The sequence below is a fragment of the Salvelinus alpinus genome, chromosome 29 (assembly GCF_045679555.1).
Source record: "Salvelinus alpinus chromosome 29, SLU_Salpinus.1, whole genome shotgun sequence".
Taxonomy (NCBI): Eukaryota; Metazoa; Chordata; class Actinopteri; order Salmoniformes; family Salmonidae; genus Salvelinus; species Salvelinus alpinus.
In genome coordinates, this window is record NC_092114.1 from 26,131,985 (window position 1) to 26,145,835 (window position 13,851).

General features: G+C 41.5%; 1 protein-coding gene across 1 annotated transcript; it reads left to right on the forward strand.

Annotated features, from left to right (window-relative positions):
* Positions 1-10,589: 10,589 nt before the first annotated feature.
* On the forward strand, positions 10,590-13,598 carry LOC139559403 (uncharacterized). The gene is made up of 3 exons (XM_071375404.1): positions 10,590-10,787; positions 11,448-11,642; positions 11,720-13,598. Exon 3 carries the CDS (start codon positions 12,048-12,050, stop codon positions 13,032-13,034), a length of 987 nt encoding a protein of 328 aa, XP_071231505.1. The 5' UTR covers positions 10,590-10,787; positions 11,448-11,642; positions 11,720-12,047; the 3' UTR covers positions 13,035-13,598.
* The last annotated feature ends 253 nt before the right edge of the window (positions 13,599-13,851 follow it).

Sequence of the window (13,851 nt, forward strand, 5' to 3'; positions counted from 1 at the left end):
AAACGTTTCTTAAATGGAAGCAAACAGAACGAAACGGGGAGGGACATACCTGAATTTGTCCAATAAAAACTATCATTGTACAATAGAAACTCTTTCGACTAATCATTACACCAATGTAGTGTGCAGATAATGAGAATTGATTGCAGTCGACCTTCAGTCTCAATTAAGTAAGGCAGTCGTCATTTAGAGCAGTTTGGCTAATTTATTAAGCTACACGTTTCATGAATGGCATGTTCAAACGTGGTAACATCTGACAGAATATGGAGGAACCTGATAGAAAACAAAACAACAAACCCATGTTGTGTTACAAACAAAGTGTGGTAGCCTACCAAAAAAGCCTCAATTACTTGGAGAGAGTAAGAGTAGGAGGTAAAAACATGGACATGGACAAGTAAAATACATAATCACGAGTGTTTATTTTCACGGACCATGTAACCAAAATACAGGTATCGGGTCTGTGTGAATGGTTCTCTGCTTTTTTTGCAGGTAAATTCATTAACACTTCCATTAGAAGGGTTAGCTGACAATATCATTAAAACAATGCACACACTTCAATGTGGCAGAAATATGTGTGTTGTTGTGATTCTGGATAGCCAGCAACAATGAGTATGGTTACATGTGTAACCGATGTGAAATGACTAGCTAGTTAGCGGGGTGCGCGCTAATAACGTTTCAATCGGTAACGTCACTCGCTCTGATACCTTGAAGTAGTTGTTCCCCTTGCTCTGCCAGGGCTGCGGCTTTTATGGAGCGATGGGTAACGATGCTTCGAGGGTGGCTATGTGTGCAGAGTGTCCCTGGTTAAAGCCCAAGTAGGGGCGAAGAGAGGAACGGAAGTAGTACTTGCACACAATAATGCGATTATTGTGAATAGACAGATTAGTAGTTAGATTAAAATGTTTACAGGCATTGCACGTTTTAGGAAAAACGATATCGCTAATAATCCTGTTTACATGGACACATCTGAAATCTGGCTACTCTAATAAATGCAGACAATCAAAATAAACGTTATACCACAGCAAGCATGTTATTTTTGTTAAGCATATTTGATTCTGAGTTCGGACATATAAAACTACTAGAACGCATACATTCAGTTGTTCCCAAATCACTTCACTCGCACAGATCAAATACACTGCTGGAACGCCGATTAAGGGGTTTACATGTTCTAATAATTTGAAAGATTGCTCAGAAAACCAGGTGTTTTAATAAGTGCATGTTTACTTTGATTAAGATCAGCAGAATTATTACGGTGCATGTAAACGTTCTCACATTTTTTCTTTTACTAGGCAAGTCAGTTATGAACAAATTCTTATTTACAATGACGGCCTACCGGGGAACGTTGTTCAGGGGTAGCACAACAGATTTTACCTAGTCAACTCGGGGATTCGTTCCACCAACCATTCGGGTTACTGGCCCAACTCTCTATCCACTAGGCTACCCGCCTAGTGACAAGGAGCTGCAATGTGGAGAATCGTAGGTGGCTCGTTTCAGCTAGTTTTATCTTGTTCTTGATACCATGTCTTGTTTTGACGTATATGCTAATATGGCAACAATTCTTTAGCTAGCAAACCAACAACTGTAACGATGTATTTGAGAGACAAGTGCTTATTGTGCAAATGTAGGAATGTTTAAACTGGGTGTTTTTTATATGTATACTTTATATGTTGTCAACAATCTGAGAGAACCTTGTCGGTTTTGTTGCTAAAAAAACATCTCCCTAATTTGAAATGTAAACAGCCCCATGGTTTAACAACCCTAAAAGGGATATACCTGCAAGAAAGTGGTAAATAAGGGGCTGTTTGAAAGGGGGTCATATAAACATTGCCTTATATTTTTGAAAGGTAATATACCACGTATTCTGTCTGAAATGGGTACTGGTATCAGATATACGAAAAAACACACATAAAAAAAGCAGCCATGGTAAATATGTGGGAATCTGGTCTGTGTATGAAAAGGATATTATATCCCTTTCATACAGAGACATTAGTCCAAGTTACTTGCTAAAACAATGCAAGTACAACCAATACACAACTGTCTTTACACGAACCAGTCACTGATTAAAACCAAATGGACCATCCTTATTTAAAAATTTTTTAAATGTATTTTTTATTTCACCTTTATTTAACCAGGTATGCCAGTTGAGAACAAGTTCTCATTTACAACTGCGACCTGGCCAAGATAAAGTAAAGCAGTGCGACAATAAACAACAACACAGTTACACGTGGGATAAACAAAAGTACAGTGAATAACACAATAGAAAAATCTATATACAATGTGTGCGAATGGAGTAAAGATGTAAGGCAATAAATAGGCCATAGTAGCGAAGTAATTACAATTTAGCAAAGTAACACTGGAGTGATAGATGTGCAGATGATGATATGCAAGTAGAAATACTGTAAATAAAATAAAAAGTAAATAAAAACAATATGGAGATGAGGTAGGTAGGTAGTTGGATGGGCTATTTACAGATGGGCTGTGTACAGCTGCAGCGATCAGTAAACTGCTCAGATAGCTGATGCTTAAAGTTAGTGAGGGAGATATAAGTCTCCAACTTCAGCGATTTTTGCAATTCGTTCCAGTCATTGGCAGCAGAGAACTGGAAGGAAAGGTGACCAAAGAAGGTGTTGGCTTTGGGGATGACCAGTGAAATATACCTGCTGAAGCGCGTGCTATGGGTGGGTGCTGCTATGGTGACCAGTGAGCTGAGATAAGGCGGAGCTTTACTTAGCATAGACTTATAGATGACCTGGAGCCAGTGGGTCTGGCGACGAATATGTAGCGAGGGCCAGCCGACGAGAGCATACAGGTCGCAGTGGTGGATGGTATATGGGGCTTTGGTGACAAAACGGATGGCACTGTGATAGACTGCATCCAATTTGCTGAGTAGAGTGTTGGAGGCTATTTTGTAAATGACATCGCCGAAGTCGAGGATCGGTAGAATAGTCCGTTTTACGAGGGTATGTTTGGCAGCGTTAGTGAAGAAGGCTTTGTTGCGAAGTAGGAAGCCGATTCTAGATGTAATTTTGTATTGAAGATGCTTAATGTGAGTCTGGAAGGAGAGTTTACAGTCTAACCAGACACCTAGGTATTTGTAGTTGTCCACATATTCTAAGTCAGAACCGTCCAGAGTAATGATGCTAGTCAGCAATTGGTTGAAGAGCATGCACTTAGTTTTACCAGCATTTAAAAGCAGTTGGAGGCCACGGAAGGAGTGTTGTATGGCATTGCTCGTTTGGAGGTTTGTTAACACAGTTTCCAAAGAAGGGCCAGATGTATGCAGAATGGTGTCGTCTGCATAGAGGTGGATCAAGGAATCACCCGCAGCAAGAGCGACATCATTGATATATACAGAGAAAAGAGTCGGTCCGAGAATTGAACCCTGTGGTACCCCCATAGAGACTGCCAGAGGTCCGGACAACAGGCCCTCCGATTTGACACACTGAACTCTATCTGAGAAGTAGTTGGAGAACCTGGCGAGGCCGTCATTTGAGAAACCAAGGCTGTTGAGTCTGCCAATAAGAATTACGGTGATTGACAGAGTTGAAAGCCTTTGCCAGGTTGATGAAGATGGCTGCACAGTACTGTCTTTTATCGACAGCAGTTATAATATCGTTTAGTATCTTGAGCGTAGCTGAGGTGCACCCGTGACCAGCTCGGAAACCGGAGTGCACAGTGGAAAGGGTACGGTGGGATTCGAAATGGTCAGTGATCTGTTTGTTAACTTGGCTTTCGAAGACTTTAGAAAGACAGGGCAGGATGGATATAGGTCTGTAACAGTTTGGGTCAAGAGTGTCACCCCCTTTGAAGAGGGGGATGACCGCGGCAGCTTTCCAATCTTTAGGAATCTCGGACGATACGAAAGAGAGGTTGAACAGACTAGTAATAGGGGTTGCGACAATGGTGGCAGATAATTTTAGAAAGAGAGGGTCCAGATTGTCTAGCCCAGCTGATTTGTACAGGTCTAGGTTTTACAGCTCTTTCAGAACATCTGCTATCTGGATTTGGGTGAAGGAGAAGCAGGGGAGGCTTGGGCAAGTAGCTGCGGGGGGTGCAGAGCTGTTGGCCGGGGTTGGGGTAGCCAGGAGGAAAGCATGTCCAGCCGTAGAGAAATGCTTATTGAAATTCTCGATTATCGTGGACTTGGTGGTGACAGTGTTTCCTAGCCTCAGTGCAGTGGGCAGAAGGGAGGAGGTGCTCTTATTCTCCATGGACTTTACAGTGTCCCAAACCTTTTGGAGTTAGAGCTACAGGTTGCAAATTTCTGTTTGAAAAAGCTAGCCTTTGCTTTCCTAACTGAGTGTGTGTATTGGTTCCTGACTTCCCTGAAAAGTTGCATATCGTGGGGACTACTTATTTTCCACCATAATTTGCAAATAAATTCATAAAAAATCCTACAATGTGATTTTCTGGATTTTTTTTTCTCATTTTGTCTGTCATAGTTGAAGTGTACCTATGATGACAATTACAGGCCTCTCTCATCTTTTTAAGTGGGAGAACTTGCACAATTGGTGGCTGACTAAATACTTTTTTGCCCCACTGTATTTGATGCTAGTGCAGCACGCCACAGGTTGTTTTTGTGCTGGTCAAGGGCAGTCAGGTCTGGAGTGAACCAAGTGCTATATCTGTTCTTAGTTCTACATTTTTTGAAAGGGGCATGCTTATTTAAGATGTTGAGGAAATTACTTTTAAAGAACAACCAGGCTTCCTCTACTGACAGGATGAGGTCAATATCCTTCCAGGATACCCGGGCTGGGTCGATTAGAAAGGCATGCTCGCAGAAGTGTTTTAGGGAGTGTTTGACAGTGATGAGGGGTGGTCGTTTGACCGCGGACCCATAACGGATGCATGCAATGAGGCAGTGTTCGCTGAGATCCTGGTAGAAAACAGCAGAGGTGTATTTGGAGGGCAAGTTGGTCAGGATAATATCTATGAGGTTGCCTATGTTTACGGATTTAGGGTTGTACCTGGTGGGTTCCTTGAAAATTTGTTTGAGATTGAGGGCATCTAGTTTAGATTGTAGGACGGCCGGGGTGTAAAGCATATCCCAGTTTAGGTCACCCAATAGAACGAACTCTGAAGATAGATGGGGGGCAATCAATTCACATATGGTGTGTTGTGGCAATTTCTTGTATTACCAAATGAGGAGAGTTACAAACTACACACCAGTCAGCGTTATACTTAAACCTCATCTTTAATTATATGAGCTTCACCATAGCCCTTTGACTCTCAGATCAATTCAGTGTCTATAATGAATTCTGAGAGTCCCTACAAAAGAATGCCAAGATCTTTTATAGCCAAGACACACCTCTCTCAACATACATGACGAACCACAGATCTTAGTAAAACTTCACGAAGGGCCTTTTACTTGAGAAAGGAGTATCCCATAGCCAGATAGCATTAGCTATAAATTATCGTTCAGTTTGGTCTCTAAGAGGAGGTTCTAATCTCGTTCCTGGTACTTCATAGTACAAAAACACCAACTCATCCAATGGCATATATCAATTGTCAACTCTAGATACCCCCATCTCAAGTACATCCCCTCTTCTCCCCACTCCTGGACAAGCTCACTGAGGGGAGTGACTTGCGGACAGACATTATGGAGCCAAGAGATAATTGGTTCCCCCTTAATCACGCCATCCCTTCACATGGTTTAACAGATACATTCACATATGAAGACAATGTTCCATTCTGACCTCTCACCTCTCTGATATTCTGCATATTACCAGAGACATGTAAAAGACAAGCCTGACCTCTCCCCTCTCTGGGCCCCAAGTGACTTTTCCCTAGATGAGAAGGGAAAAGTGCAAATGCCAACAGTATAGTCCAAAGGGAGACATTCTAATGACAAGTATCTCACATAAGCATATTATGTCAATAAAACATCTTATTTATCTATGTTACCCAACTAATTCTGATTCATCCGCCACAGGTGTCCAGGGCACAGCTGGGAGCTGAGGGGGGTCTATAACAGGCGGCAACAGTGAGAGACTTATTTCTGGAGAGATTCATTTTTTAAATTAGAAGCTCGAACTGTTTGGGCATAGACCTGGAAGTATGACAGAACTCTGCAGTAGATTGCAACTCATCCCCCTTTGGCAGTTCTATCTTGGTAATTTAAAGTATATTCAGGCCCAGTTTTGTTCTGAAAACAGAAATTATAATTAATTAATTCATCATTATAAAACACAAAAGTGCTAATGCAAAAACTACTAATTTATCCATTTAAGTTATCAACTTTTATTACTTCAACAGTTAAGCGCTCATTGTACCAACACATTGGAACTTTGAAAGCCATTGATGATGTGTGCACAACATTGGCATGCACCTCACTAAATAGTTATTGACAAACAATCCATATATAATAGAAATACTGTATGTCCATTTGTACATCAAAATTAATTGTTTAGAAGCATACTTGCGCTGCCAATCATTTAATTTCTTATTACAGTGATCTCCAACTAAACCAACACGAGTTGTCCCACTGGGCACAGACGTCAGTTCCATGTCTAGTTGTCAACTAACGTGAAATCAACAAAACATTTCGTAATGTCATTACATTTAGGTTAAAAGCTGGGTAAGAAAATTATGCAATTCCCTTATGTTAATTTGTGCAAATCCAATCAGTTTTCCACATTGATTCAATGTCCATAACATTGCCGCATTACAAACAGCATTGGTCATCTCTGCTCACACACGAGGTACAGTACACACTGGTTGAAAACACTACTTAAAAGAGTAGTGACTCAGTTGAGTGAGGAACTGAAGCGTTGCTCTGTACGACTGAGATGTAGTCATGCTGGTATTGTGTGACTGACTGCTCACAGGTAAGGCGATTTTACTTGCTTCACGGACACCACTCAAATAGGAACGTTTCTGTTGGTTTCCTGGAGAGAGAAAGACACAAAGAATGAAATGCATTGAAAATCTACTCTCACCGATATTATCTTTGCTGTGAAGACCTGGGCCTATATTCATGAAGTGTCTCAAGAGTAGGAGTACTGATCCAGGACGGTTTGTGCCTTTTAGAATAAGATTACATGGACTGGTGGAACCTGATCCTAGATTATCAATTCTACTCTGACACTTTGTGAATATGGGCCCTGTAGTGTGATACATTGGGGTAGAATGATAAAATGGATCTTACCTCCCCAGCAAAGAACACTTTTCCTTGGACATCTTCAGCGATGATGTCATAGGCCTCCCGTTGCCTCCAGTCTTCACAAAGCTGTATGACATCTGAGACCACATGTCTGCTCTACCACATCACAAAGTACTTCACTTGCTCTAGGAACTCCTGGCCAAGACAATGGAAAAGTCGTGAGGATAAGGTACAAGTTAATACAAAAAAAGTTACATATTGCAGCTTTAACCTTTATTTATCCAGGAAGTCCCATTGAGGTTAGGAGACCTCTTTTACAAGGGAGACCTTGAATATCTTGAAAATCTAATGTGTAGTAATGTAATGTGTAGTAATGTAATATGTGGAGCAATGTAATGTAGTAGTATAATCTGTGTAGTAATGTAATCTGTGTAGTAATGTAATCTGTATAGTAATGTAGTAATGTAATCTGTATAGTAATGTAATGTGTGTAGTCATGTCCTCTGTGTAGTAATGCCATCTGTGTAGTAATGTAACGTAATCTGTGTAGTAACATAATCTGTGTAGTAACGTAATCTGTTTAATAACGTAATCTGTGTAGTAACTAACGTAATCTGTGTAGTAATAAAATCTGTGTAGTAATGTAAACTGTGTATTAATGTCATCTGCGCGATATTCTCTTCCTAGTAGAGGGTTATTCCATTACCTGCTCCTTGAAGAGTTCACGCAGGACCTTCATGCACTGACCAGCAACATCTTCGTGACCAAAGTAGTCTGCACCTTAGATCTTCTCGTCCTAAAAGCGGTATGGGAACGGCAAAGCAATTTGCGGATTAGGTGTGTCAAGACACCGTTTTTGGTGACAGGATAAACCAGTTTCTTTTAAATCACCCAGAAGATATTATAGCTCTAAACCCTTACATTTTCAATGAAGCCTGCTCCAAGACTGTGGATGGCTTTCAGCTTTCTCTCAGGAAGTGGAGGTGTAACGTCCTGACCAGAGTTATTATGTGTTTTGCTTGTTTAGTGTTGGTCAGGACGTGAGCTGGGTGGGAATTCTATGTTGTGTGTCTAGTTTGTCTGTTTCTATGTCCAGCCTAATATGGTTCTCAATCAGAGGCAGATGGTAATCGTTGTCCCTGATTGAGAATCATATATAGGAGGCTTGTTTTGTGTTGGGATTTGGTGGGTGTTTGTTTCCTGTCTCTGTGATTGTCTGCACCAGATAGGTCTGTCTCGGTTTTTGCACATTTGTTATTTTGTATTGTTGTTTGTAGTGTTTCACTTGTTCTTTATTAAACATGTTTAACACTAGCCGCGCTGCACTTTGGTCCTCTCCTTCACCCCTGGAAGAAAACCGTTACAGGAGGGTTGAATTTAATTATATTCTTCTGAAGAAAAGTCAGTGGGACTATCACCAGAACCTAAAAGAAAACTGCCACCCCTTTTATACAAACTGATAGGACGTTAGTTTCTCTCTAAAATGACTGTAAGGGAAAGGGGGATACCTAGTCAGTTGTGCAACTGAAATGTGTCTTCCGTAGATTAAGATAATTAATCCTTACTTTCTGTGCTGTTCAAAGAGTCCCATTGAATGAGGTAATCCCTTGAGTAGTCAATAGCTTGAACCTACACTTTCTCCTTTAGTGTGCACTCGTTATCACATCTAAAAAGCATTGAATTGGTGAAAGCATGGGCTAGTGGGAGTTTCCACCACCATATTTCTCATACCAGTCATTTCCTTTCAAATCAGTGACAGGAAGTGAACAAGTGCACACTTTGGGAGGTAGGAGAGATAATTGGAACATAGCCATAGTACTTAACCCTTTCTCCTAGGCTGTTCAGTTATCTCCTCCTCCACAACTGAACAGCCAATGCATTTCTGTTGCTAGACAGAACCTTAGTTATATCTGTTCTTCCTCACTTCATCTAACCTGACCTCTACCCCAAAGTGCTCACTCCTCCCCAACTCAAGGCTGTCATGACGAGTTTCAGAAGAAAGTGCTTTGTTTCTGGCCATTTTGAGCCTGTAATCAAACCCACAAATGCTGATGCTCCAGATACTCAACTAGTCTAAAGAAGGCCAGTTGTATTGCTTCTTTAATCAGAACAACAGTTTTCAGCTGTGCTAACATAATTGCAAAAGAGTTTTCTAATGATCAATTAGCCTTTTAAAATGGTAAACTTGGATTAGCTAATACAACATGCCATTGGAACACAGGAGTGATGGTTGCTGATAATGGGCCTCTGTACACCTATGTAGATATTCCATAAAAAATCTGCCGTTTCCAGCTACAATAGTCATTTACAACATTAACCAATGTCTACACTGTATTTCTGATCAATTTGATATTATTTTAATGCACTGAAAATGTGCTTTTCTTTCAAAAACAAGGACATTTCTAAGTGACCCCAAACTTTTGAACGGTAGTGTACATATGTCCCTGACATAATACATCACTTTTGCAGCAGCATACTAGACATATTTATGGTCTCACCATTGTTGTGCTGTGCTCACTTGAACAGGAAGTTGGCACAGCAGTCTTTCTTCTGGGCAAACTTCTCAATTACTTTGTCATAAAAGTCTGGCATTCTCTGGATGAAGTCATGCTGGATTGACAGCATGGCCAATGCATTTAACCTTTTCTGGCCCATGGAGTTGCGTATGAAGGTTTTTATCCTTTTAAGGGTGGAAAAGTTTCTCTCTGACTCGGCGGTTGTCATCGGAGTGGTGATGATGATTTTGAAAAGAGAGGCCGTCTTAGACAAGGCTTCCTGCAGGTTGTTCTCGTAGAGTGATTTCAATTAAAGAAAGTGCTGTCTTTCCAGTGTGCAGCTCAGGATGCCGGTAGACAGTGAACAGCTCCCTTTTCAACTTCTCCTGGTTGCCCACAGGCCATAGCTTGGTACAGTAGCACACTGGAGATCTGCAGTCAGAAAGGAATCCTTCAGTAGCGGTTGGACACCACGTACATTACCACTCATCACCACTGCCCTGTCGTAGGTTTGTGCAGCCAGCTTCTCCTTGACATTCAGTGGCGCTAGGACTTGTTTGATAGTGTTGGAGAGGCCAACACCAGTTTTGTGTTTCACCTCTACAAAAACCTCTCACACACTGTTGTCTGGTAATATGTAGCGCAGCACTATTACCATCTGTGATTTACAGGAGACATCAGTGGTCTCGTCTGCCTGTACAGATGGAAAAGGAGTCGCAGACACCTCAGCTATAGCTTCTATATACACTACAAACATACAATCCAAAAGTTCATTTTGGATCGTGCTTGATGTACCCTTAAAAATGTGTTGGTCGTCATAATGCCTTTGTAGCCTGTAATCTCCTTCACGCATGGTCTCAAAAATACACCTGAAAACGCCTGGGTTCAAGGAGTCGGCCGACTCGTCATGGCCCCGCAATGCTGTCTCACAATAGCCCTTATGCACATTCCATGATCGAACGTTCTAAACACACTTCCTATCGGTTTGGCAATTTCAGGTCAGTCTAGTTGTTATCGACGATATAACGTTACTACCACTATGTCGCAGTTTTTTACTAGGTGTCTTCAGGACTTGCCTCAAATTAATATTAATGATGTACATCGAATTGTTAAATCAGCCTCCGAGACTCCAGCTAGCAAGAATGAAAAGGGGTTCAAGATGTATATAGGAAGCTACATAGACAACTATGAAGGTGAGTACTAAGTCAATGACAGATATGACATTAGCTAGCTACAATCATTAGCTAGCTAATTTAACTCATAACTGTAGCTAGCTAGTTACTTCGTAAAATTATGTAACGTTGACAGAATCTACCTGAGAATGTGTGTATTTTCGGTAGCTTGGTTAAGTTATGCTTGCTAGCTATATTTGCTAGCTAAAAATAATTGTTATTCATGTCTTCTACACAGTATCTAACAAAGATACATTGACAGGGGAGATCACCGTGAGGGCTGCCTGTCACAGGTCCATGAGGAAGAGTGAAAAGCCGCACAGCACAGCATGAGAGTAGGGAAAGGTTATAGATAGCTACTAGGGACCTTCTTAAACATCTTCTGTGAGACACTGTCATCATGGTCAAAATGTGTTGGAGAGTGTCAACGTTTAATCTTATCAGTAGATAGATATTAATGATGGGTCCCAATCCCAATTTAGAATTGCCCACTTAACAGGTTATTTGGTAAAGATCTGTTGATGCAGTGTTTGGTAATTGTGTTACTGAGACACAATGTATTCCTGTATAGTTAAATGAGCCCCTAGTTAAGAAGACTAGACACTATTATGTTTATTGTTATTTATGGACCGCATCATTCTTGTTTCTCACTTCAGTCTTTCATCACACTTATCTTCACAGATGGTGTTAAAGCACTCCATACCAGTGATAGTGGTCCAAAGCCACTGCTCCTGTGTTGCAGGAAGTGCTCTGTGCAATCATCTGGTGGCCCTTCTTTACCAGACAGCGCACTACTCTCAACTAAACATTCCTGCTGCACCACCAGTTCACAGCTGCACAGACACAGAACAGCGTTGGCACAAGCCAAGAACACTTGTGAGTCTATCAATATCCATAAAGAAATGGACCTGAAAAGTATTCAGCCTATGTAACAGTAAATTCTTGTTAATTAGGGTGTGAAGCCAGGTCCGGTTGATGGGATAGAGTTCCGTAAACCTACTAACTCGTGTGCTGATGGAATAAGGTAAATTGGAGGTTCCTAGAATGGAAACATTTTAGAAAACATCTTCTTGTGATTGTATCCAGATGATAAGCCTAAACAGTGGCGTCTTTACGATGTAATGACAAATGTTTGGGACAAAGACTGGGAGGAAATATATCATCTATAAATCTGTATATTTTAATTCATTTTATTTGAACTTTCGGGCTTGTGCTGTTTCTGGAAAAGTTACATGAGTCTTTGTCATAGTAATCTCTCCAACCTGATGTTAAGGTTTTAAAATGTTTTGCAGAAGTTCTCTCGACAAAGCACTCAATGGATACATGCCTGACGTGGACCTTCTCCGCGTCTCAGAAACGTATGCCAACTTTTCCCCACTTACTGCCCCTCTTGTGACAACAATGGAAATGTCAGCTGACGTGCCCCTGGTTGAATCCACCTTCGGGCCAGTGCAAGCCGGCAGTGTTCTGTCCTATCAGCTTCCACAGCCAAAGACCCGTGAAATTGTGAAGATTGCCGATGCCCCTTCTCCACCAATACTTCCATTAGATGGCTACAGGCTTCAGGCTTCCCAGTGTGCTTACGTCCTTAGCCATCAGGAGCAGTTCCACCTCAAGGCATTAGAGACAACCTACGAGATGTCACACAAAGTCGAGGTTGCTACAAGGGAGCAGAGCAGCAGCCCGGAATGGCATCAGCTCAGGAAAATGAGAATAACATCCTCTCGTTTCCGAGAGGTTTGCCATGTTCGGGGAGAGACCTCAGCTGACCACCAAGCTGAGCGGATGTTCAAGGGATCTGGTATGCAGACCATGGAGATGAAGAGGGGGCTAGCCATGGAGCCAGTGGCTGTACAGGAGTACTGCACACTGAAGAATGTTACATTCTTTCCGTGTGGCTTCGTAGTGCCCCCAGATGCTCCATGGTTAGGATCCTCTCCAGATGGCATCATATTTGATCCCAGTGTAAGACCACACTTTGGACTCTTAGAGGTCAAGTGCCCAAATGTACCAAGTTATGTTGACTGCCCTTACCTGAAGATACAGAATGGAGAGCTGAAGTTGAAGAGATCTCATGCTTACTACTGGCAGGTGCAAGGTCAAATCCTTCTCACAGGTTGTAGCTGGTGTGACTTTGTCATCTGTGCACAGGAGGACATCCTAGTTGAAAGGATATATAAAGATCTACAGGTTTCAAAAACTATAAGAGAGATGGTTGACCACTTTTATTTTTACCACTACTTGCAGAAGTGTCTATCTCGCACCTGAATGGATCCCCTGCATGGGTGCCAAGTTTAGTGGTTTTATGAAAAATAAGTATTGATGTTCTTGTGAAGAAATCTACAGTATAATAGATTTGTTTTAAAAAATGTATTTCAGCAAATGTTCAACATCTCTAACATTGTATTCAATCTTGCATTCTGGCTGTACTGTGTTTACTTGATTTCTTTCCCCCACCCCTGTTACTCATTGCCTAATTAAAGCCAATACAAGCTCCACACAAACTGATATTCACTACAACACAAATGATTGATACATGTCGTAGATAAACAAATTATTATTTTGCTGCTAGCAAATAAACACATGTACATTTACACTGGCTTGGCCCATGCTCTGGATCGGATCAGAGACGGCACAGTCCATAGGCAGCGCACCTTGTTCTTCACCCCCCTCAGTCGGAGCAGGAGGTTTCAGTCTTCTTTCCCAAACACCAGGTCTCTTTTGAATTTGCCAGTTCCACGCGAAGACAGTAGGAACAACACCTCTTTTTAGGTATTGTCGCCCCCCAATTTTTCCCTCAACAAAGTCACTTTCGATGAAATGTGTACTACACACCTTTGTGTGTTTGGTGACAGTAAAGTTGGCACGACGTACTGCCTCTAACCACCTTTTTCTGAGCTCTACATCGACTGGGAAACGATGGAAGGTCACAATACCATTACATTTGGAAGAAACTGAACACAAAGGCACTGAACAATGTTCATTAGCACCTCCTTCGGGGGGCTGTAATTTAAACGTAGTCATTGTGAACTATTTCAGTCAGAAATGCATCGACGATAGCTAGTAAGCTAATGATAAAAACAAT

Excerpts from the sequence above, each read along its gene's own strand:
- LOC139559403 (XM_071375404.1), top strand. The coding sequence starts at position 12,048 with ATGTTTTGCAGAAGTTCTCTCGACAAAGCACTCAATGGATACATGCCT.